Consider the following 25555-nt stretch of genomic DNA (forward strand, 5'->3'; position numbering starts at 1 on the left):
TTTGTGGAGCTCTGCTTGGCTCCAAAGTCATCTCCCCGAGGCATTTAACGTTAGGGGAGTTAGCTCGAAGAAGCTGTGGCCTGGGTCTGTGTCTTTGTGTGTCCGTCTGTCCGTGTGTCCGTCTGTGAGGGACAGGCGAGTCCCGCTCCCCTCAGGCCAAGGGCAGCACGCGCTTCCTGCCCTCGCTCGGGGCGGAGCTCGCGCGTCACGGGCTGCGCGCGGGCCCCGGCCGCGGGCGGTGACGTCTCGGCAGCGATGGCGCCCACGGGGCCGCCGGGTAACGGCCGCGAGCGCCGGGGGCGCGGGGGACCGGGCCGGGGGTGGCCGGGCGGGGGCTGAGGGGCGGCGGGCGCGCCCTCCCTTCAGATTCTGGTGGTGCCCGCGGCTCGCTGCAGGCGGGGGCGTCACTTACGCACCGCGTGTAACTTTTGCAGAAGCCGCGTGTGGCGTGTCGGTGTCAGGAGTGAGTTAGGGAGTGAGTGAGGGCGCTTTTTGGCGCTGGCCCCTTGGAGCAGCTGCACCCTGCTAGGGAGGGGTCGGGAGGGACCGCCAGGGTACCTGCACCGACCCGTCCGTCGACACAGTTATGCCGGGAAAGTAAAAACTGGAGCTCGGTGGTAGGGACTGGGTGTGCTCCAGCTGCTTGGGACTCAGCCAAAAGTGCCATTTCACGGGTTAAACAGAAGTTGTTGGATGGGGAGGAGACGTAAAATTACACCTCCTATTTGGCGTTGGTGTTTTAAAATGGACTGGTCTGTCAGTGTCTGCTTTCAGTGGTGCTGCAGCCAGTAGAGATCCCAAGCACCTCCCTTTTTAATACTTGTAAAGGAGTGCTTGCGGCTGAGCCTCTGCTTCAGCTCGGGCTTGCATCCCTCGGCATGGCAAACAGGCCTGCAGTTCTGCTGGGCACCGACTCCATAGTCAGCTGCTGTGGCCTGCGGTTTCTCCAGATTCCTCTGGCAAAGATGATGACCTGACCTGCCGTGCCCCTTCTTCCGTGCCGTTTGGGGTTAAGCCATGGGCTAGCGACTGCCCTGCTGCAAAATCAAATGGGTTTGGCTGAAATGGGAAGCGTGAAGGTGTTGTAGCAGCAGCTTGAGAAGGTGGTGGCAGTGGGAGAGAAGTTCTCCATAGATGGGAACAAAAATTGCATGCCGGAGGTATTTGTGGAGCCCCAGTGAGCAGGCACGAGGCAGTAGGTGGTGGTGTGTCCATCTGGCAGTAAGGCAAAGGACCTGGATTTGGGAGAGGGTTGTGCAGAAGCTGAGCACCATGTTTCTCCCTAGCCTTTGAGGGGCAGGACATCCCATAAAGCAAGGCCATGCAGGTCTGTTTCCCTGAGAATCCTGCCTGTAATGAATATCTGTTGTGAACAGTTTAATGTCAGAAGATGGACAGTTGTAGTTATAACACAGGGAGCTTTCTAAACCTGGGATAGAGACAGTGGGCACAGCTAACAGGACACTTATTCTGAAAATTCAGTGACTTTTTGTAGTGGTTGTTTGCCTCTCAAGCTAACTTTTTTAATGCATTGGGTACATAAGTATCTTGTCTGTCTGTTATGTAAGAACTGAATGGTTCAAAAGAGAGGTGCCGACATGGAAATATTAGCATTTCGCACAGAGGTGCCCAAGGTGAAGTGGTAAGATCCAGTACTTCTCTCTTTGGATTGGCTGGGCAAGAAGTAACATAGCAATGGAGTGCTGCTGCCCGCTGTTGCAGAGGACCTGTGTAACATCTGCTGTTACAGTTCATGAAACTTACTATTGCCAGAGGGCATCCAGTTAAAGACGATTTAATTAAATGAACAGCAAATAATGCTGAAGTTATGAGCTCTCTGTGGCAGGCTAATAGCAAGAGCATCCTTTCTAGCTACAAATAATGAAAATTCTTCATGCTGTACAATAATTTTTTGAATGATGGGGGAGACTTGTGCTTGGAGCTGGTGCAGGGGAATGCTGGTTTGTTTAATTCGGGTGTGCAAATATGGAGATGTCCTGTTTCCAGTCAAGAGAGGAGCTGGTCAGCCTAGGAAACAGCAGGTACTGTAAGTGCTTCTCTCTCCACGTAGTTCTGCTTGTGTTCTGGCACATCAATGCGATGAAAATACTTCAATGCTGTCACAGCTGGGTGGCTCCTTTATAAAAGCTTTGGAAACAACTTGTAATCCTTTATTCCCTTCCAAGTACCTGGATACCAGGCTATTTTATACTAAAAATAAATTTTTAGTGGAAGTGCATAAGTAATAAAAAACAATACCTTTTGAGAATCATTGCAGGCTTCAGAAAAGTTTGGTTTAGAGAAAATTGCAACCTTTGAAGTCCTGTTTCTTGTGGAAAACATACATCCCTTCAATTCTGCACATGTGGCCTGTATGTGATTGGGTTGGGATAAGGAGATGAAGGAAGATTGTCTTGCCTTATTCCCTGGCTGTTTAGTTGCTTCCATTGAGAAAAATGGAAGGTTACAGTTGGGTGAAGCTTATAATTGTTAGTGAATGACTGTAGGGGTGAACAGCTACTGAACAAGGAGTAAAAGTTCTTGTAACTCAGATAATTTCTCTGTTGCAGACAAGTAATTCCCTTGTTCACATGATTTCAAGACAGAGTGTTTACCTTGGGGAAGTGAAGCAGGGTATTAGGATTTTTTTATTTTGCCATCCCATTGACTTTTAGTCCAGTGCTGTTATTTTTGTTAATTTGGTATGGTCTTCTAAACTAGTTCCAGCCCTACAACACTCTGTGGTAACGTGCTTTATGTTTTAAGTTTCAGCAGAGTGTAAAATCAAGGTAATTGGTCCTGGGTCCTGTTACCACTCCTGGTTTGCTACTATTCTGTTATAGCTGTAGAAGCAGTTTATTTTCCTGGACACTTCTAAATGGACAAGGTTATCCATTTCCCAGAGCTCACCAGTGACCTTTATTAAACAAAATTTTAATCAGTTCCTGGCTGAGCAGAGGTAGGAGCAGGGTTCGTAAGCAAAAACAACAAAAAAGAAAAGACTGACCTGATTTTTCCCTGCTTAGGAATTTCTCCAAACATTTTTTTCTTTTATTCTCTGACTAGCTCTTGCACCCTGTTTGTGCTGGAGAGGGGAATTACATGAGTGGAATGCTGAATTAAGATGATGTTAGTAGACCTGACTCCCAGCTTCCTCCCTGCTTTTGTTCCAAGGGCAGAGTTCAGCACTTCCTAGCATGGCTTTTTGCATCAATCTTCTTTGATTTCTGGAGTAGTTTTGGACCTGTCTGCAGACTGTTTCCAACTTGAAATTACACCATCAGTATGCCAGGACACGACTTCAAGTAGTGCGTGCTCCTATTGGAAGAAGAGTCAGGTGTTATCCATAGCAAGGACAGGTAAATTGGGTTTTGGTGGGCTTGGAGTTATTGCATCCCTATGTAAAACAGAGTCTGCATACCTCTGGCACTGATGGACACCTTCATGATTCCCACCCTATTTCCTTCAGCTTTTTGAGATGCTGCTGAGGAAGCACAGGTTTTGAAAACTTCTGAATAAGGCTCTTGCAGTGATGAGGCAGAGATCTGCTCCTGTCAGCAGAAAACTGTACACTGCTCATTGCTTCTGTTCAGTGAGGGAAGCAGTAGAGAGAAAGCAAAATGGACCACGTGAGGTTAAGGATTGCAACCAAAGGGTAAATCTTCACTTCCCAATGTGTGTGAGGAGATAGTTGGGAAACATGTAGGGTAAAGGGATAGAAGCCTATAGAAAGCAGGACTAGTTCTGTGAGGACTCTGATAGCCCATCTCAGCTCTCTGGGCTGCAGCTCTCAGGGCCAAGGAGTTGGCTTAGGAGGCTCATTAAAGCACCAGTGAGCTCCAATGCCTGTGTGTCTCACTGGGCTGTGGCTCTTGTGAAGCACATGAGTTATGCTCCATGGGAGTCTGCACTGCTGACCTACTTTCAGATACAGTTTTTCCTGTCTTGCTTCTAAAAGCCTTGAGCTCAAGGATTGATTTTATTTTCATGAATAATTTGATGGTTTAACGTGAGTAGATTTAAACTCTTATGTAAGAACCTGCTGAGCCTGCCTGTGTGGTGTTAAAACTTTCAACTTGAAGCAAGGGTGGCTTACTTTTTTGTATTTTAATCTGCCTTCAAATGCTTCATACTTGTTAGAGAGCAAATTTGCTTTGGCTTCTCTTCATGCTGAGACTACTTCTGATGTAGAGCTGTTTTTCCAGAGTGTTGGTATAAATGTAACCTTGCAATGCTTTCCTCATGGCCCCAGCTTCTCTCCAGCACGTTGCTTTTTAACAGTACCGATGTCAAAACAGAAGATGCATTGCACAAATGCAGAAGGAAAAAAAGTCAATTCAGTTAGCAGTTGCCAGTGATTTTTAAGTACTATTGTGTGTAGTAGTAAGTTAAGTTGTAATGAGACATAAGGATATTTTTGTACCTCAGAAATAATTCATTTTTTACAAGGACTTTGATGAGAGTTCATAACCAAAATGCAAAACGGGTCTTTAATTACAAGTAAGATGAAGCTGAATGAAGGAAACAGATGAAGAATAGCACATCATTCATCTACATGCTTGTGAAACATCAGTGGGGTTCTACTCTTGTAGTTTGGATTTTTGATCAAGAGGCTGTTTGATTATTTTGCTGTATGTACAATCTTATCAATGCCTATACGTATCTAAAGGGAGGGTGCGAAGAGCATGGATCCAGGCACTTCTCAGTGGTGCCAACCAACAGGAGAAGAGGCAGTGGGCAGAAACTGATGCACAGGAAGTTCCACCTGAGTATGAGGAAGAATTTCTTAACTATGGGGGTGACCGAACACTGGAACAGATTGTCCAGAGAGGTGGTGGAGTCTCCCTCACTGGAGATATTCCAGAACTGTCTAGACAAAATCCTGTGCCATGTGCTCTAGGGTGACTCTGCTTGAGCAGGGAGGTTGGACCAGATGACCTGTGGTCCCTTCCAACCTGACCCACTCTGTGATTCTGTATATGTGTTTGCATTCTGAAATGATTCCGTGTATGTTCTAAAGGGGAAAAGTAGAATTTCTTTTGCTGTGGTCTTGGGTGTTTTGTGTTTTATTTTTGTTTGTTTGGGTTTTTTGTTTGTTTTTTAATGCCTCAGATTATAGTTCTGGCTTTTTGCTTAATGTTTGGGATGGGCTTTGTTTGGGATCTTGAAGCACTACTGCTTCTTTATTCCTAATTATAGTGCTGAAATTTCTACGGTATTTTGTTTGTCATGGTTAGATTTACCCTGCCCAATATCTTATAATTAGCGTGTGATTTGCCTGATTTATTTTCTTCTGGCATTATTGTAGAGGAAAAGAGTATCTTGTTATGTTTATGCAAAAGAAAGTAAAGCCTGGCTATTATCTGTTGGCATATCTTGGTGTTTGCCGAGTTGTCATTTACTGCTGTAATCCTAAGGGAATTTAGGACTTAGTTGAAAAATTGTTTTTGTTTGCTCAGTTTATTTCTCTTTATCATTACAATATAGGCAATTAAAGTAGGTTTGGGTATTTGTTTGTTTGTTTTTTAAATGAAGTTTACTAATTTCTGTTTTGTACTTGGGAACCACTTACAGTGTGGTGTCTGGTACCAAAAGGCAGCTCTGCATTGCTGTTCAAACGTTGCTGGTGTGGAAATTATCACACTTTTCAGTTTTGGAAGCTAGTTTATGTAGAGATTTTCATGTATGCCCTTGTGAGCTTTTGTTGATTTTTTTCTGTAGTTGACTGTGTGTCGGTGACTGTCCTTAGGTAAAGGACCAATTGAGCCTGATTGTATTCAGATAGATGCAGCTGTTACCTGACATCAGGTGATTGGAATTGCAGGTGAAGTAAACCAGTTACTGCCTGATTGCAGTAGAGGATTAGTTACTTTCTTCTGTTTCTTGAATGGGAAGAGCTCAGGTTGGCCAGGTGTATAGATAGGGAACTTCAGAACTGCTTAAATATTGGGTTTGTCTTTTTCCCACAGTTCCCCAGAAAAGTGTGGAAGATGAAATTGAATCTATTCTGCAGGAGCGGATAATGGTTTTGGATGGGGGCATGGGGACCATGATCCAGCAACATGCGCTGACAGAAGAGGATTTCCGAGGGCATGAATTTAAAGATCATTCCAGGCCTTTGAAAGGCAATAATGACCTTCTCAGTATAACTCAGCCTGACATCATCTGTGACATACACAAGGTATGTGCTTCTGGTTTCTGTCTTTCGACAAGAGGGGGAGGGAGAGCTTGGCCTCAGCACTCCCCTTTTCCATACCACAGGCTCCTGGCTCTCCAGTGTCTTTTGGGGATAGGGAAGAGAATGCTAGGTAACCATGTGAAAAAGAATGAGCGGATTTGACTGTTCTGGTTGTGTGAGCACAGCATTTTTGTCTTGGTTCCTGATGTCACCCAGGCAGTGCTATTTTTAAATCACTTTTTGACTTAGTCCCTGATGTATTTCTATTAATTGTAGATTCTGTTTTATTTTATTCTTATTTCCTCTTCTTATTCTCAGCTAGCACTTGAAATGCATCTAAGTAGGACATATCTGAATTCTAGATGTGTTCCTATAATTGTGTATTAAAGGACTGTTAAATGTGGCAGCCTGAAGCAGGCCTCTGTAGTTAATGAGTGTATGAGCTTCCTTATCAGTATGTGTGCTTCTGCCGTCTTGTTTTTTCCCTAGAATATTAATGTGTGGCCCAGAGAATAAAACAGTCTAATCTGCTGATGATTAGGAATTTGAAAACAGATTTCATTGTTTTCCTGTCTTCAATTAGACTTTAAAAACAACTTCCTAAGTCTTGTATTTATTGAGCTGCAGGTATTCATAGGTCTTACGGTAATAATTAGAATGCTTGAATAGCATTGCAGCTGTTTGTTATTCACTTGAAGCCTCACATGTGTTCTGGGTTTTTCCAATTATTTATTGACAAGATGTATATTTCATTGACGAGAATCATATTTAGTTTATGTTTGTTAAACTTGGAAGGTAATCTGTAATTTTTAATTTACATTCTATCTGCCATTCTTTGATTTTAAGAATGATGAGCTGGAAGGAATCAGTCTTTGACCCATAAAAATTTCAAAAGGAAGTATTTGTAAATTGAGTTCATCTGAGCGATAGTGCTCATGAGCCTTGGAATTCATAATAGTTTGTGGTTTTAATAGGGTAAGCTGCTTGAACCGTGTAATTTGGCAAGTTTAGCAGAGCAGTAGTGATGTAACTTGAGAATGTATGCATTGACTCAAACCAAGTAACCTGCTGTTATCTCTCTAATGGCCAGTTATAGGTGCTTTAGAAAGAATGGTCTTTTGTGGTCCCCATCCCTGCAACAACTATTGGGTCAGAGGCTTTCTGAGCAATAGGTGGTGACTTCGTATTTTACAGCTACTGGTGGTTATTTCTTCTGAGAATAACAGAATAACAGAAGGAATTTACAATAATAGATAAAAATATTTCTACAAAGTAACTATAATCCCACTATCTGTATGGTGGGGTTTTTTGGTTTGGTTTGGTTTTTTTTTTTTTTTTTTTTTTTGTTAATGACCCGGTCAGTTAGATCTCACATATATCAGTAGCTTAAAAAGTAAATGTTAGCTGTACCTTGTCTGGCAAAGTCAGATTCAAAGGTAAGAGATGTGATGTATTTTCAAAGGCAAAAGTTACCTTCCTGCTTTGAGTGTGTTATTTCCTTCTGTGATAGTAGACAGTAAAGTTGGAGGACTTAAACACATTTAACATGTTAGGTAATTTTCAGAAAACTGTTACTGGTTGACATGTAAGAACTTGTGTATTTTTGTATATCTTTTTGTAGGTATTTTAATATGTTTTCAACAGGACTTGAGAGAAAGCATATTTGTTTGCAGCAAAACACGTTTTAAAACATTTATTTTTAGCTGTCATTTGGATCAAGACTTTATTTGCACTGTTGAACTCAATGAGTTCATCTGCTTGTAGGAAAATCTGAGTGGTTTATGTTCAATGGTGGCATCAGTATTTTTGATTTACTAGCACTTCAAGTGTTTTAGTTTCCTTGAATATGCAGGGATCGTGTCAGAGTTCAAAGGGATCAAAAAGATGAGCTAAGGAGAAGGGCAACTGATAGAGGTTATACAAATGCAGGCTAGAATCTGTAAAAATGTTTCAGTTTGCATTGATTTCAGTTTACTTCAGTGGGAATTGAACAACCAAAATAGAGCAGAAAGCTTAAATGTTTTGTGAATCTCGGTCATTAGTTAAACTTTAAATGACATCTGCATTTTTCTACATAATTCTCCTAAGCTTGTATTCTATCCCAGTGTGCTCTTGTGCGGTTCCCTTCAGAACATTCAAATTTTCTAATCTTTTCTTTTGTTGTTAATTTGGGCCTTTTCTGAGACTGCCCAGAGCAGTCTTTGCTTGCAGGCCATTGGACTGCATCTGACCATATCCCTGTGCAGAAATCTAGAATGTGGCAGAGAAATCTCCAGTGGCAGAGGTGACTCTATAAATGTCACTTGTTAATAGGAAGTGTGGCTGAAATTCTGAAAATTGGTTATGTGAACACTTCTATTGCTTTGGCCCTGTGCTTTCAAATAAGGCCTTTAGAGTTTGATCAGCTTTGAATTGGGAAACGATTTGTGACATTTTGTCAACTGGATGAGACAAAGTAGTTGGGTTACTTGCATTCCATACCTCAGGCTTTTTTTCTTTCATGTCTTGCAGGAGTACTTGCTGTCAGGTGCTGACATCATTGAGACCAACACTTTCAGCAGCACCCGAATTGCACAGGCTGACTACGGCCTTGAGCATTTGGTAAGAATGCTAAACTGTTTATGCATTAAAATATTTATCATGTCCTAGCAACCAAGATTGGTCCCAGGATTCATTGATGTTGTGCTTCTCGGCTGCATGCTGCCTCTTGAGCCATGTGATGAGATTGTAGCACCTTTCTGCTGCTGTGGACAGTTGTGCTTGCTGTGTCACAGACATAGTGTGCTTCTTCTTGACCAGAGGTACAGGCAATAATAATTAGTCCTAGATTTTGCTTGAGCAGTCACAGAATCTCTCAGTTCTGTGAACAGAGATGTTTTGCTTCAGTCCATCCAACTTAGCAAATGCCACAATGGAACTGCTTTTTTCCTGGATATTGCTTATGTGTTGTTTGTGGTGATGTATGTAGAAGTCCTTTCTTGTTTGCATTTATTGTGCCTATTCTTTGTTATGTATTATTTTGAGAATTTGAGGAAATATGTAAAAGTAAATAGTTGGAAATATGCTACTTGAATAAAAAGTTAACTTAAGAGTAGGTTAGTTTTGTCATCAAAGTGCTGTTCTTCAGCTTCTGTTGATTTCAGCAGGATTTATTTACTACCTTAAAGAATGAAATTTTATGATTCGCAGCTGCAGACTGGGGCATGTGCAGGATGAACCTGCCACGTACCTCTGTTGCCGAGATGTATTGTGCTGTTCCTTTTGGAGCATTGTGATAGTGCTGGTACATATTTGTGTGACTTGGGGAACCTTCGGAGTGTACAGCAAGCTACTGGATGGAAGTGTTGTGTTTCTTTGAGGATGAGTTACCCTGGACTGAGTTAAAGGTTGCTCAGTAATTTTTTGTAATTGTTCCAGGCATATAGATTAAACAGAGTCTCTGCAGAGGTGGCCAGAAAAGCAGCAGACACTGTAACTGCTCAGACAGGTAAGTAGTATTATTTTAACTTTTTACTTGTTTATGGTTTTGACAATGCTGCGATCTTTGAAATGTTGCTAACTTAGAGGATAGCTTGATGTTTTACATTATGGGGACATAAAATGGTGCTGTGCATGTTTGCAAGTTAGGCACAATAGCAGCAATTTCATATCTCTATTCATATCACACTAATTTCATCATGTTTGAAGGATCTGGTCCTTAAAGTGTTCTTCAGCATAGCTGTCCTGTGCCTGCCTGGTTTAGACTGCAGGTGATACACATCTTCAGATCTATTTTAGAGAAAATAAACTCAGCAGGGACTGTTAAAAGTTCCTTAGGTTTGTATGGCACAAGTCTTTGTACTGCAGAACTAGGATAGCTGGTTGTAGGTAAACATGGATTACCAGTTAATCCTGGTGTTTGTCTAATGGTGTAACTTTATTAAGAAACTAATGGAACAGTCTTAGTATGTGACTGTCATCTGTAAATTTTCATTTCATTTCTACAGATGCCTTCCAGGCATTATGTGAGAGGGTTTAGAGCTCCTTTACACTGCTGTAGACAATGCTGTCTTTCAAAGACTCATTTCTGCTTGTATTCTACAAATAAACTGTATTTCAAGCTAACAGTGCTGCTGTTGTTCAGATAGCACATTACTGATGTAATTCATAGTATGCAATAAAAACGTAAGATTTGAAATATGCTTTGAAAAAGTGGGGGTTTTATGGCACATGCCAGAATATTCAAACGAGGTTATTGACTGTCACTGTAAAGCTGGAGGGAAATAGTTTAGGGTTTTTTTTTCCCCTCCTCTGTCTTGGTCTAGGAATTAGGAGATATGTTGCTGGAGCCATGGGTCCAACAAACAGGACACTCTCTGTGTCACCATCTGTGGAGAGACCAGACTACAGGAACATAAGTAAGTATTTATAACCATCAAGTTATTTGACATAGGCAGTAGTTTTGAAAGACGTATCTCCAGATTAAATTAACATCATTCCTGTTTTACAGCTTTTGATGAACTGGTTGAAGCCTATACGGAACAAGCCAAAGGACTTTTGGATGGAGGAGTTGACATCTTGCTGGTGGAAACCATATTTGATACCGCCAATGCTAAGGTGAGACTTCTAGGGGAAAATACCCACCACTCTAATGTAATTATTTGGTGTACTACCTAAGGAAATTCAAGATAATATTCTTTGAGGTATCAGCTACTGCTTACTAAATACATGAAAAGACTCTTCAGTTGACAGCAAATGGGTAGAATGTGAGATGGTTTTTAATCAGCCTTTTCCAGAATGTTTCTTTTGCCTCTTAATATGTGCCATTTGTATCTTTCTGGCTGTCTGTGCCAGCTGTCATCTTATTCCCAGAAGCTCTACTGTATTGTTCAATATCTCCAAATGCTTCTGATTGTATTTTTCACTGTAAGCATGTCTGTCCAAAGGGTGCTTGTGATGCACACTGGAGAGGGAATGTCCGGTGAATCTGGTTGCAGGCGTGGGAAGGCTTGTAAGACAGTTCTATTAAAAGGTGTTTTTTGCGGGGGAGCTCTGCCATCAGTTTTAAGAAAGAAAAATTTGGAATTGAAGATTAAAAGGAAAAAAAAGTTGAAATATGCCACAATTCATGGGATTTTAACACCTTCTTCTTTATCTAATAACACCCTAATAAGTGCAGGTGGTGGAGTTGTTAGGGTCCTTAAAACTGTCTTACAATTTTATGTGGAAAAGTCTGGCTGGTTATGCACAGAGCATTTCTTTAGGTTTTTGCCACAGGCTGAATAACATGCGCAGTGACATCACATGCCCTTTGCAAATCTGATAAGTCATCGTGGAGGTTTGGCTAGGAGCCTGTAGGCTTAACATAATGCTAAGGGCATGTCCACGGGCAACTTTTTTACCGTAAAGAGGGAGGACGTTTTCAGGACCTTCAAAGGAGTCACTTGCAGTTCTTACTGTAAAAATTTGTGGTGGTTGGAACCCTTTGGACCATACATGTCTAAACAGATTCAAGGGCAGTGAATGTGTACTGGGAAGAGTACATACAACCATATCTGGGATGGAGGTTGTGCTGCAGATAGGCGGGAGAAGTACTTGCTGATGTGATTTGGGTTTCAGAGTAGTCTTGGTTTTATCTGGTTTCCCTGTGATACTTCCTTTCTACTTGGTACCAAAATGTGTTTTGGAACATTTGGAAGATGTTGGGGATAAGGGTAAAACTACTTGAGTGTAGTAAGTTCTTCCAGGCCATATGAGCTAGCAAGTTGCATAAACAGCCATGAAATTAATACATACAAAAAGGCATCAAACCCATATAAACAGAAAAAAAAAAAAAGAACAATCTGAAGAACTCTGAAAACATGATTAATGTTTTGCAACATATTCTTCTGTAGGCAGCTCTTTTTGCACTCCAGATGTTGTTTGAGGATGAGTATGCTTCCCGACCCATATTTGTGAGTATATTTCAATATTTTACATGTACTTAAGCGTCATTTGTGAACTAGCTGAGATGGCAGTTGATTCAAGTGCTTTTAAATGAAGGAAATGAGTTTATTGGAAATGTACTTTTTCCACATGATTGTGAAAGTAAAAACTCTTACAGCTTTGTGAAATCAGTGTAGCTCTGTTCAGCTGATCAAGCCATAGACTAAGGAATGACTTTATTCCAGTGTGTATTCATTCTGTGTATTTCCACAAGAAAAGGTCTAATGATGATTTTTTTTTTTTCAGGCTTGCAGTCTTGAGGGTAATAGGAACCAATGCTTCAAGGTTGAAATTAAGCAAATTCTGACATATTTTCAAGTAGAATGAGTGGCCATTTCAAGTCATAAAAATCTCTTTTACTCCATATTCTTTCTCTGATGTGTCTTTTTCTGATAGTTGCTGATCATGAATGCATTGAAAGAAATATAGAAAAAGAGTAAGCTTTTTTTGAAAGTTCTGTTGTATTCTTCCAGTTTTCTACAGTTTGCAGTCCAGGCTTTCTGATTTGCAGTTTGTATCTGTTTGTAGGCTTTTGTTGAGTGTGTTTACTCCTTCCTTGCGTCTATGTTTAAACCTAGGCACCTGGGCATATACAAAATAACCTGTCTGTAACTTTGGAATCTTATGATTGTGCTGGTTTGAAAGTTTGCTTACTTTTGGGCAGTCCACCTGATAACTTCTATTGTGTCTTGCCATTCGCCTCTTAAAAGTGATAATGAGCAGCTGTTCTTCCCTTTGCTGCATAGTCGTGGCATTTGTAGTCCTTTGTGAGAGCCTGCTTTAGTCATCTTTTTTCAGCCTGAAGAGTTCTTTTCTATTTAGCTGTCCCATTTGGTTCATTCATTGCTGTCCTGTTTTTGTTTTCCACTTCCTCAAGTCAGAGTGGAATGACAATAGAATACAGCACTCAAAGTGCAGACGTCAGGGATTGTATGATAGCCTAGTGATGTTCTCTGCCTTTTCCATTTCTTGCTTTGTAGTTTCTGATGTTTTGCTTCACTGCTAGTGAGCTTGGAAATTGCATTCATAAAAGTCTCTTTTGTTACTTAATTTAGCTTTTAGAACAGTAAAACTGGGTTTGGAGGTGTCGTTGTGTAGAACTCCTGTGTTCACAACTTTGTACTTGGTCAATTAGCACAGAGAGTTTTTGAGTTGACTTTTTGTCTTCATTGCCCTGAACAGTGGTCCTTGAGCTTGGTTCCTCGTTCTTTGCTCCCTTTTCAGTTCAGCTATGTTGAGAAGTTACAACCCTTAGCACAACTCTCTAATATTCCACTGATAATCTCCCTTGACTGAGTACTTTGAAGGTGGGAAATGGCATCAATATTAAAGCATGCTTTGGAGTAAATAGTGGATTCACTTTGCATGGAGTCTTCTAAACTCATTCCATCTTCTGGAAAAAAAAGACTTTTAGACCTGGTGTTGTGGTGTAGGAATGGTACTCTCCAAATCAGTGCCCTCACTGAGGTTCTCCAAATCGAATGCACTGCTTTCTCACTCCCCCACTTTTTCCCCCTCTCCTTCCCTTTGGCAGGAAGGAGAGGAGAATTGGAAGCACAAAAGGCAAAGATCAGGGGTTGAGATAAGAACACGTGACTGGAAACAGCAGTTAGATAAGAAAAGGAACAGTAACAGCAATAATGTTATTAACAAAGGTGTACAAAAGAGCGAGTGATTCGCATGCTGAAATGCTCACCATGGAGCTTGACCCTGCAGTCACGCCACCCTGACCAATCCCTGTGGCTCAGACGGCGTCTCCCAAACCGCTCCCTCCGGCTCAGAACTGGTGTTACCCCACCGCTCCATCCCACTGGAAGGAACCCGTTCTCCCTGGTAGAGACTCCCTTCTCCCACACCTGGCAATGATGTGGTATAACCTTTGTGTTGTAGCCATGCCCCCTCCTGGCTATTGCAAGAATTAACCTTGTCCTGGCCAGAAACAGGGCATGGGAGGAGGCTTTCCTGGCTCATCCAGATGCCTCCCAAATTCTCGACTTTGCAGTTGTTAGTTGGGGTCTACACGTTATTTATCATTTGCACATCTCTTTCTGTGTACTGCTAAAGAAGTGTGATTATACAGGTTAAGACTTATACTTCCACTACCAAGTTGCAACATTTGATGTTCCCTTGTGGCAAAAGGAGTAACTTGTTTTTAAGGTCAGACCCGCCTCTCCCACCTTTCCACCAACCACCACCACCAAACTACTTAATAACAATCCTGAGACCTGAAATAACTTAAACGGGGAGGTGAGGAGAAGGTGACTGCTGATAGCTGCCTAAATAAAACCCCACTGTTTTCAGAGGCTATCATCAGAATGATACCATGGTGCTCATGCTACCTGGCTGCTGGGTGGTTCAGCATAGTTTTCTCTCTTTTTTTCTTTTGTTTTCTTTTTTCCCCCCTGAGGAGGAGGGAGAGAGGGAAAGACAAAAACCTTTGACCAGTCTTCTTTCTTCTAGATAAATATTTAAACATTTATATGGTGAAAAGGGTTTAATTTTTCTGTTTGAGTTGTGCCTCATCACTTTGAGTGGAGCACAGGTCTCTCTACTTTGAATTATAGCAGTTCATCCATTTTAATTTTTCATTTTGTTGTGCATTTAATTTTTCTCCTTTCTCTGTGTTCAATTGATATTTAGGTTTCTGGAACCATTGTGGATAAGAGTGGGCGTACCCTCTCTGGCCAGACAGGAGAGGCATTTGTCATTAGTGTTTCCCACAGTAAGCCACTTTGGTAAGGAAATATATCATTCATTCTCTTAGTTAATTATTTGTAGATTGAGATTCTTTTCTGTTTTAACCCTTGCTTGCAGCTAAATGGAAGCTATACGAACTGTGATCATATGTAATCACATGCATTTCTAACCTGTTTTTTATTGTTCCCTCAACAGAAGTTATCTTTCCAAAGAAAGATGCGTTTTTAATTCATTGCTTTAAATGATCTGGGGCTTTGTGTTTACACTGAAATCACAATTAGGTCAAAATCTGAAACTGTAGTTTGCCATCTCCTACTGTGTTGGGCTGTGCAAAGAGCCAGTCCCTGGTACAGGCAGAATTTAGATCTCTTTCTTAGAGGCAAGCAGTGCCAGCTGAGAGTATTTCAGGGTGTCTTGAAAGAGAAAATCATAAGATACTATTGCAGTGTTCTTTTGACTGAACTCTTAGAAAAATGTGCTCTAATTGTTTTTCTTAAGGATGTGCATGGTTGTTTTGAGAGTGCCTGATGCCTCCATTTACTTTAATTCTTTTCTATTTAGGCAGAAAAGTTGAAATAAGTATGAGGTTAAGATCTGTGCAAATGGATAATGTCAATGCATTTGGTCATTGTGCAAGGTTTTGTATGTTCATTTGAATACCTTCCCCTGGTTATCTGTTCTTCTGTGTTTCTTCTGTGTTCTACCTCCTCCTTGTCTCCTCTTCCCTCTTTGCCTTTTTTTATTCTCAGGTTGGTTCTCTTCACACAAAAGCTTACACCAGAAATAGATTGGTTTTTCCTAGAATATTCTAACTGAAAGCATTTAATTCACTGTTAGTAGTGCACACCATGCACGTTATGATGAGCCATTATTTGTTTTTACAACAAAATTTCAGCTAAACTACGCAATCTGTCATCTCAGTGATGCAGAAAACTGCATTCACAGTTTTCCTGACTGCCCTTGAGGCTCCACTTTCCCAGACCAGACGGTGTTCCAGAAGTAACATATGGAGCCTCTTGGAACAGGGTGGTAGTTGACTTCTTCTCTCAGCATCGCGGCCTCATGATCCATATTTGGCATGAGTCTGTCTCAGATAATTTTGCTCTAACTCTCTTGCTTCTGAAGAAGAGAGAAGGGCACTGGAGCTGAAATCAAGAATTTATTAAAGCATATTTCATAAAAGCTGTCTAATGGGTCTCAATGTTTAGGGTCTGTTTCTCATTTGTGAAAAGGCTACTATACAGCACTGTAGCAGAAGGGTTTTAGAGGTTGGAACAGATTGCATTTAATGTTGTTTCTGTGGCCAAATTGGTGCAGAGTGGCTCTAGGGTTGTGAAAAAGCTGATTAATAGTAGTATCCTAGGAGTCATGTTAGACGTGTTCACGTGTTTCTGTTTGGGTTGTGTATGCCCTGATTAGGGTGATGTGTCATCCTTAATTCAGTTTGGTTTGGAGCCCACCCTTAAAAGTGTGTGCTTTATGTCTGGGTGATGGAGGTGGTAGCTGTGAAACTCATGAGCTGTGCTTAGTAAGTGCTGAAAGATGTGTGTCAAGCTGCTTGCCATGAAAGATGCTCAGACGTGTTATTTCAGATCCTGTGATTGTTTTTACTGTGGTAGCATTGAGAAGACATACACTGAGTTTTGGGCCATAATGTGGATTTTGTTCTGGTCCCAAGGGCATTCTGCAGTCTTACCTTTCATAGAAATTTATGTATGACTGCTGTGAAGAAATGAGCAAGGGAGGGAGATGATGTTTACGATGAGTGTGTGATGCTTATTACACTAGGGTAGCAGTGACAGAATATCAGCAATCTGGTTCAAGGCTGCTGGCTTTTAAGGCATGGTTAACAGTTTGCTTTTCTCAGATGTTTTCTTGCATGATGTTGAGTGCTGTGAGGAGATGATGCTGGCCACAGAAGTTACTTTTTTATTCTGAATGAATGTGCATGTCTGTGCTACAGTTTTGAGACAGGTAGTGCTTGGATTGTGTCATGCTCACAAGTATACTTGTCAGCAACCCCTGCAATGGGTAATAATTCAGGCAGTTCAGAGTGTGGGGTGTATGAGCTGAAAGCTCGTAAATCAAATGACTTAAGAGTAGGAAATAGATTGCATTTGTCTGCATTTTATAAGGGCAGTCTTGCTAACCATTCTTACCTTGCTTTGCTTTGAAAATCTTGAGGGATGGGCCCACACTTAGAAGTAAATTCCAGAACCTCATTGCTGAAATGAATTGTGTATTCCTTGGGCTTGCTATTTGTATCCAGGAGATCTGTATGAGGATTTAAAGATATGTAAACACCAAATCTTGAAATGAGAATAAAAAGGTTATTTTCAAATTTTTCTGGCTAGTATGAGATGTATTAGAGAAAGCACTTTGAAGGTAGAGCTTGCTGTTTAAAAAAACCAAACATATATACCCTCCCCCGCTAAAAAAAGTCAAACCAAAAAACCAACCAAAACCCCAACTGTGTCATGCCTAAGTTATTGGAAGAAGGGGTTTGTGTATTATTTGATCTTGATCTGTGACTGTGATATTCAGGATCCTGGGTTTGGATATTGCTGTAAGCCCCTCAGATTTCAACATTTTTTCATTCTGTTCAACAAGTAAATCTGACTGCGAGCATTGATTGCTGCTACTTGTGAAGTTACCAAGGCCCTGCCTACTCCTTGGAAACAGAAGAAAAGTCAAAAACCACTTTATGCTCCCAGTCCTGTGCAGGGCTTTTTTGCTCTTGACCTCTGTGAAACTAAGTGGGCATACAGGCACTTAATTAGCTTGGCTGCCTGTGTAGCTCAGTTAGTTGGGGGATGTGGTTGTTACACATTCCTGTTTCAGTGGGTTCACTTGCATCCTCTCTGAGACTGTTATTCCAGGAAAGGAGAAAGCTTTTTTACATTCTTCTCTTCCAGCACCTCTATGAACACCTTCTAAGTTTTGCAGTGCTCACAAGGTGGTTTGTAGAATGGTGCAGAAAGATCAGGAAACCTGTAAAAGATATATTTCTGCAAGAGAAATTTCTGTGTTTAATACAAATGGAGATATTTTGAGTGCAAGTCTCATTTACGTATCTGTTGTTGAATGAAAGAAAATATGGTTGTATCTTATATACTGGTAAAATTGTTTAGAAACTTATTCATGTAAAAATTCTTCTGCTGTAGTGCTGTCTTGGTTATTAAGATGTAGGAGATTCAGTTGCCCAAGCTTAGTGCTGCCATGAGGCTTCTTGGGGGAGGCACTTGCTCTCTTCCAAAGTTGACATAATTTATGTATAATTTGTAAAGAGAATGAGGAGTTAGCAGCTTGAAGCAGGTCTTGCCTTTTCAACCTTTTTTCATACTTTTTCCTATAGCACAAGACTCCTTTCCAGTCTGTCATTCTCATTCCACTTGTTCTCTCTCTTACCTAGAAAATACAGAGCCGTCGTGTTGCTGCAGTTGCTGTCAAAATGCTGCCACTTTCCTCCTGGATTTTGAAATGAAATCTTGATTTGTTGTTACCAGTTCAGTTCAGTCCAGCCCCCTTCCCTCTCGTGCTTTTCTTCCACCTGAGGGTTCTCCTTTTGCACAGTCTTGCTGTATTGATGGTGATGATTAAAGAAATTGGAGATCAGGTTGGTTTTGTTTTAGATGATTGTGGGAGTTAGCAGTTGCCAGCACTAACATTCATCTGTTTTGTGTGTAAAAGGTGTTTTTACTTCAACATAATTTTTCAAAATTTATTTTCCAGTATTGGCTTAAATTGTGCTTTAGGGGCAGTTGAAATGCGTCCCTTCATTGAAACAATTGGAAAATGTACAACAGCCTACATCATCTGTTACCCCAACGCAGGTGTGTTGGTGCACGTGTTCCTATGCTTACAGGCACATGAAATGTAGCTAACCTACATGTCCGTCTCATTAGCAATAATAGAATTGAAGTAGCTTGAGAAGATGATTGCTTTTACAATTAAAAAGAGAGTAAGAGTATTTTTAACTGCTGAAAGTAACTGTTGTTAGTTCTGTGACAATGAATCCAGAATGCTTTCTTGCATAATTAATAATCTGCTGAGTAGTGGTTGCAAGGGTGATGAGGCATGCAATTGTAGCTGCTTTAAATGTGCCTTTTATGGAATTTGTTCTTTTGGACTTTAAACAAATTCTAATACTAAAAAATCCTATGTTCTAAGGTCTTCCCAATACTTTTGGTGGTTATGATGAAACTCCAGAAGTGACTGCCAAGCATATAAAGGTATAAAATACTTATTTTGATTATGTCTCATCTGATGTACTAGTAGACAAGAACTCTTTGCTCATATCCTGTGTATATTTGTTACAATATTGGGGTAGGATTCTTTTTTTTTTTTTCCTTTGGGTAGCCATGTATGTAATTTGGATTGTTTATAGGCAATTTGCTGAATGATAGTGATTTGAAGTATCACACTAGGAACTACTTAGGAAACTGAAAACCTTAATTAGTTTTATGTACCAAGCTAAGGATTCCTGCCACTTGATCTGTGGGTGTTACTCATTGCACTCCTATGTTCTTACTGTTGTATTTGGGAATTGTTCAAAAAGCTGAGTGGTGTTTATGAACTTGGCACAATTTTACAGAGTTGTGTATACAGGAACTGCTGATGGTGGTGGTGTTCCAGTGCAGTGTGTCTTTCCACATGCCACTGGATCTGTCCAAGACAGAACTGTGTGTCTGAAGCTGCAGTGTATCAGCAAGAACACAATATTTGCTGCATCTTAATGCCCTTTTATAATACAGTATGACTAGTCTTTGATACTCATTTATGTTTTCATCTAGGGCTTCAGTATAAAATAGGCCAGTTTCAAATGTAGTCTCTTGAAATTAGGTGTTGAAATTGCTGGTTAGCCTTGGGAATCCATGTCTCAAAACAAATCCTAAAGAGAATCCTAAAGATATAGTGCTAATTGTTTTTTTTAATTTAGTGTTTTCCTTGTGATCTCCCTGAATTACCTAACACATGGAGAAAAAGAATTAAATATGTATATATTAAAAACATAGCTTTAGTAACTTTGAACAAAATATTCCTTCTTCTTGCAGAATTTTGCTTTGGATGGTTTGGTCAACATAGTTGGTGGTTGCTGTGGTACCACACCAGCACATATCAGGTACTTCATGTGCTACAGCTCTGGTGGACTGTGAACTAAACTTAAGTGCTGCTTCTCTGGAGCAATATTCCATGGCTTGTCTTAGAGTTTCCTGAAAAGATGGATCACTTGAATGCCAATAGCAGCAATATGTGAAGTGGGAACAACCTGGCTTACATAGAAGAATGAGTAGAGGCATGGTTCAAACAAGGATTAAACCTCTTTGGTTTTGTCATCTAAAATTGTTTCAGAATTACTTCTCCCTCTTTACTGGTGGATAGAATAGACTTCCCAGTCTCTGCTTTATTGTGCTGTATGTTCTTTCTCTTTTTGGCAATCTTAGCCATAAGGTGAAGCTTAACGTTTCCTTTGATGGTAGATGGAAGGAAGGGGTGGGTGGGTGGGTGTGTGTGTGTTGGGGAAATGCCTAAACATAAGTTCTGTGAATGCTGTACAGCTGGTGCTGGTCGTGGCTAGTCAGAAGGAGCATTTGAAATCTTTCCCGCTGGAAGTAGGTCAGTGAGAAAGCCTCTGTTTTTCACTTAAACTCGAAAAAGAAAGGGTTGTTGTGATTAATTTTTACCCTGATATAAACTGGGAGGAGGTGACATGTAAACATGTAGAGGACAGTGTGTGTCAGTCCTGACTGGAATGAGGAAAAAGTGGATGTGAACAGCATGAGTCATTCTGGCATCTGAGAAATGTGTCTCAGTACAGAACAATGTTTGTCCCTTGGGGTTTTTTTTTGTTTGTTTGGCGTTGGTTTGGGTTTTTGTTTGTTTGTTTGCTTTTTGTTTTGAGGGATTTTGTTTTGGTTTTGTTTGGTTTTTTTTGTGGGGTTTTTTGTTGTGTTTTGGTTTTGCAATCATCAGCAATTGCTCAGCAAGTCATGAATATGGTAAGAGTCAGTATGGTCAAGGACTGATTCTGAAATCCTTCAAGTGTCCCATTGGTACTGTACCTCATTCTGTATTTGAAAAACCTTCAGCCTGGTAGATTTCCTGCAGGTAGCTATGTTAGAATCTTCTGGGAGTATGTTTGTGCCTTTGGTCTCACAAATTGAAACTACCTAATTAGCCTCATCTCTACAGGGTTAAATTGGAAATGTAGGCATATGTCTAGTACATTCTGTTTGAGTCTTGTCTGGAGTATTCAATTTTAATTGAAAACTTTACTTTCTCATTTCTGTAACTCAGAAAAATTGCTGAAGCTGTGAAATTCTGTAAGCCTCGTGTTCCGCAGTCTCTCTCTCAAGGATACATGCTGCTGTCAGGTAAAGTGTGTAACAGTTTGAGTTTCATAACTAATGCTAGTTTCCTTTATAAATTTATTGGCTGTTTTCTCCTGATCAGAACAACACTGTGAATGTCTGGTTCTACCCGAATCCAGCAAGCTCATGGATGTGTAACCAGATCTAAGTCTTACTGTTTTGGCTAAAAAAGTAGTAGAACATTTTTGTTGCTATCTTGTATAATATAATCAAGCCAGCGTGTTTACTTTGCAAGACTCAAACATGTTGTTATGGTGAAGTGAGTATCTGTATTTTCACTTTACAACAGGGAGGGCCAAGCAGAGAGAGACCAGGTAATTTGACTACAGTTACTGGCAGAGCTGGGATGAAATCCTTGTACACCTGCTGTGAGAGGGCTGCCCTGTCTCACCTCAGATGCTGATTCAGTCATACTGGGACTGTATGCAATACAGCAATGCATCCAGCTCTAGAACATGTTTTGTTTTAATAAAGTCTAGATCTGTATGTTCCACACACAGGGCGTTCTTTTAAGCCTTTGAGCCATGTGTCTAAGTAAAACAGTACCATCTTTTTGGTATGGAATTTTAACCTCAGGTCAAATCAGTTTAGCATGGTTGGCCTGTGATGTCATGCTATAGGTTAATTTGATTCTGCTGTAGAGTTTCTTTGCCTCTGCACTGCCTGCTACCTAAGGGTCCAGCTGACCTTGTTTCTGTGAACTAGGGTATGTGGTTAAGAGCTACCCTTGTTGGTCAGTCAATTCAGTGGGCTGCTGCTTCCCTCATGGTGTCATGCATGAGGTAACATAGTTGAAAGTTGAGAGAACACAGACACAGATATCCAAAGAATCGTAGCTTCACTTTTGTGTTGGAAAAGTTGGCTGTTACTTTTTGTGAGTCAGGTAAATTATTGATGGTCACTGAGGAAAAATAGAAAGATTTGGTGTATGTGTTGGCAGTTCTTTCATTGCATTGCTCTGCTAGTTACTCATTAGACCACTGATGTGCTGAGAAATCACTATTCTTGGAGAGAGAGCTTTTATTTTGCAGCCTAGAAAAGAGGTTTTGTTTTTCTTATGCATTTTTTTCTTTTTTGTTTTAACAAATACGTTCAAAAATATCTTTTTAAGGTCTGGAGCCATTCAGGATTGGGCCGTACACCAACTTCGTTAATATTGGTGAACGCTGCAATGTTGCAGGATCACGGAAGTTTGCTAAACTCATCATGGCAGGCAACTATGAAGTATACATATTAACAATAATCTTTATAACTGATGCTCTGATTTTCCATTGCTCCATTACACTGTTATTGTTTGTTTTGCTGGCACAAAGCACTATTCTGCACCAGTTATAAGAGTAGGAAAAGGTGGAGAAATGATTTTTTTTTGGACAAGTGTTACAGGAAACTTTTCATTTTTAATTTAGTTATACAGTTGGTGATGGTTTAGAAAATGTCCTGGTCTGTGCTGCATCTAGGGGTTGATTTACAGTGAAGAGGGGAAAGAAGGCTGGTGTAATCCCCTCTTTCAAGGTATCAGGTATATCTGACTTGGGATAGACTGTGGCTCTGTGCAGCTCTCTCTCTCTCTGCCCTCCCTCACTTCCCCAGTTCTGGTCAGCGTTACGGTTACATCTGGTTGCTACCTACTTAGATTGCTAACTCCAGTATGCTACAGGAGTGTTGGTACAGAAAAAGATACTTGGAAGGTAATTGCTTTCTTCAAACTACTGCTTGAAGATGCTGGAAGACTCATTCTTTACTGGTGTAAATTGATAATGTAACATTGAAACAAATAGTAGAGTGACCTTTCTTGACAGCTGAGACTCTGCCCCATAGTATGCTCTGATGTGAAACCAAATCAGAATTAAAGCCTTAGTTTGTATTTTTGGAATTCTGACTCTTAGGCTTGTAGAAGTCGTGAAGCAGGTTAGGTATATTAAATGAAGAGAACTTTAAACACAGGTTGTTAGGGACTCTGCAGAATGACAGAAAAGAGAAAGTGAACAGACATGGGTGTTGAGATATTTATATAAGCTATAGATACTTATAGATACAGATATTTTTATATATATATATTTATATATCATATAAATATAGATATTTATATGTAGGCGGGGGAAAAGCTGTAGTTTTCCTTCTTAGCACTTGTGATTCTGCAGCTGGCAAAAATGTTGAACAGCCTTTAAAAATTAAGTATCCTGGGTTACAAAACATCAGAGCTTCTGATGCAAGGCCCTTATTTCATACCATTGCAGAGACTGTGTTTTCCTGTAATCTTGTGCAGTCACAAGTCCTCATTACCACGCAAAGCTTAAATTATTCTATTAAGCATATGACCAACTCTCTACAGTCAGTGATGCTACCAGCACATCAGGTCTCTGATCTCATGTTCTGTGAACACATTAATCATGGGTTGTTCTGTATTAGCAGTTGTTTCGTATTGTTGTACATCACAGACCATTTCCTTATTTTCTTATAGGATGTCTTGCAAATTTTTAAATTTTTGACTGCATGCTTATTTTGGAGAAGTGAGATGTTATCCTGAGAATAACTAGGATTTTTTTCTTCTCTCTGTTGTTTTGGTTTTTGACTTTCTTCTTTAGGAAGCCCTGAGTGTAGCCAAATTGCAAGTTGAGATGGGGGCCCAGATTCTTGACATAAATATGGATGATGGGATGTTGGATGGTCCCGCTGCAATGAGCAGATTTTGCAACTTGATTTCTTCGGAACCTGATATTGCAAAGGTTGTGATTGAGTCACAATAAAGAACATGTTACTGACTTGTAAATTGCATTCAGAAGATGTTGATACTGTTTCTTTTAGTAACCAGTTTATGTGCTTAGGCAGACGTAGTTGTCCCCCCAGAGGAAGTGATACTGTAGTAGGGAAGGCCTTTGGATGAAACAGAAGCTTTGACATTTTCTGTCTGTTTTCACATAAATATATGCCATTCCTTTTCACTGGCTAGCAAAGCTGAATGCAGGTTCATTTTGCAGCAGTTATGAGCCATAATGTTTATGTTGGCAGTGCATAATGGTATTGCTTTCCACAAAACTTAAAGTTGCTATGGATATTGGATGGCTTTAAAAGATAGTTCCTTAATGTGCATTCTCTAAAAATGAGTATCTAAATCAGACACACAAGAAATTACAGGGAGAGGTAGAGATCTCTCTATGATATATAATGGAGCTGCCATGGAAGCTCTTGAGTTAAATTTGCTCTGACTTTTGCATTTAAAGCAAAGTGAATCTATGACTATCATGTGGAAGCTTTTATTTGTAAATGCTGATTAGTGTTGTGTGCATTTTTATGTCCAAACAGGCAAGCAGCACATAGAACTGTAATTCATAACTTTTGCATGTTCTCCTGGCTTCTCTGTTCTTTACAGGTGCCATTATGCATCGACTCCTCAAATTTTTCAGTGATAGAAGCAGGTTTGAAATGTTGCCAAGGGAAATGCATTGTAAACAGCATCAGTCTAAAGGAAGGTGAGGAAGACTTTTTGGAGAAAGCAAGGAAAATTAAATTATATGGAGCAGCTGTGGTTGTTATGGCTTTTGATGAAGTGGGACAGGTGAGTGTCACTTTAAAGGAGAGGTGATTTTCTTCTGAAGTGCAAGGCTTTCTTACTCTTTTTCAAGACAAAGTTGTTTTGTTTAATTGACGTAGTTGATTCAGAGAAGTCGTATATAATCTTAGCAGTAGTTTTAACCCTGATTTGTAAGCATTTCTTATGCTGCTCAAATGTTTGAGGAATCCTTGTACTGATCTCAGTGGAGCTCTTAGTACAAGAGCATCTCTTACTATTCAGACATGCTGAACTCATCCTTCCTTCATAAAAGATATTTTTAGTTCAGAAACTGTTTCATGAGAGTGAAATCTTTGTGAATTAATTCAGTTATGTCGGAATCCACATATTGAACTTTGCATAGAATGATGAAACACTGGGCAGTGAGATTGCTTTTTATGAGCTGAGTGGAAAGTCCAGGTTAGGGGTGGTGATATTTTTAATACAATATTCTTATATATAATCCTTTTTTAATATTTGTGATGTTCAGATTCTCAGTCTTGAGTCACTGGAGCTGTAAATGATTTCTGGAGAGTTTATTTTTTGTGTGGTCTATAAGTTTCATGTCAGAATTCTTTTTTTTCACTAGGCAACAGAAACAGAAACCAAGATTGCAATTTGCTCCAGAGCTTATCATCTCCTTGTGGAAAAAGTGCACTTCAATCCAAATGATATAATATTTGACCCTAATATTTTAACCATAGGAACTGGAATGGAAGAACATAACCTTTATGCCATAAATTTTATCAATGCTACTAAAACCATAAAAGTGAGTTGTAAACTTATTTTAGCTTT

At 40.2% G+C, this 25555-nt stretch overlaps 1 protein-coding gene across 11 annotated transcripts in view; it reads left to right on the forward strand.

The window, feature by feature from the left end:
* The first annotated feature begins 233 nt into the window (after positions 1 to 233).
* MTR (5-methyltetrahydrofolate-homocysteine methyltransferase) overlaps positions 234 to 25555 on the forward strand; it is a 50909-nt gene continuing 25587 nt past the window's right edge. For 5 of the 11 annotated variants that reach the window (XM_069010333.1, XM_069010335.1, XM_069010340.1 and 2 more), the window contains exons 1-16: positions 234 to 277; positions 5970 to 6181; positions 8690 to 8779; positions 9596 to 9665; positions 10483 to 10575; positions 10668 to 10774; positions 12052 to 12111; positions 14783 to 14877; positions 18572 to 18672; positions 19010 to 19071; positions 19894 to 19961; positions 21137 to 21213; positions 22322 to 22434; positions 23796 to 23936; positions 24581 to 24766; positions 25350 to 25529. In XM_069010333.1, coding sequence (XP_068866434.1) covers positions 256 to 277; positions 5970 to 6181; positions 8690 to 8779; positions 9596 to 9665; positions 10483 to 10575; positions 10668 to 10774; positions 12052 to 12111; positions 14783 to 14877; positions 18572 to 18672; positions 19010 to 19071; positions 19894 to 19961; positions 21137 to 21213; positions 22322 to 22434; positions 23796 to 23936; positions 24581 to 24766; positions 25350 to 25529 — 1677 coding nt within the window. In that variant the 5' untranslated portion in view covers positions 234 to 255. Of the gene's footprint in view, positions 278 to 5865; positions 5912 to 5969; positions 6182 to 8689; positions 8780 to 9595; positions 9666 to 10482; positions 10576 to 10667; positions 10775 to 12051; positions 12112 to 14782; positions 14878 to 18262; positions 18456 to 18571; positions 18673 to 19009; positions 19072 to 19893; positions 19962 to 21136; positions 21214 to 22321; positions 22435 to 23795; positions 23937 to 24580; positions 24767 to 25349; positions 25530 to 25555 lie in introns of those variants that run through there. The other 6 variants (XM_069010334.1, XM_069010336.1, XM_069010342.1 and 3 more) reach the window with 6 other exon arrangements.

Source organism: Aphelocoma coerulescens, chromosome 3, assembly GCF_041296385.1.
Source record: "Aphelocoma coerulescens isolate FSJ_1873_10779 chromosome 3, UR_Acoe_1.0, whole genome shotgun sequence".
In the NCBI taxonomy this organism is placed as follows: Eukaryota; Metazoa; Chordata; class Aves; order Passeriformes; family Corvidae; genus Aphelocoma; species Aphelocoma coerulescens.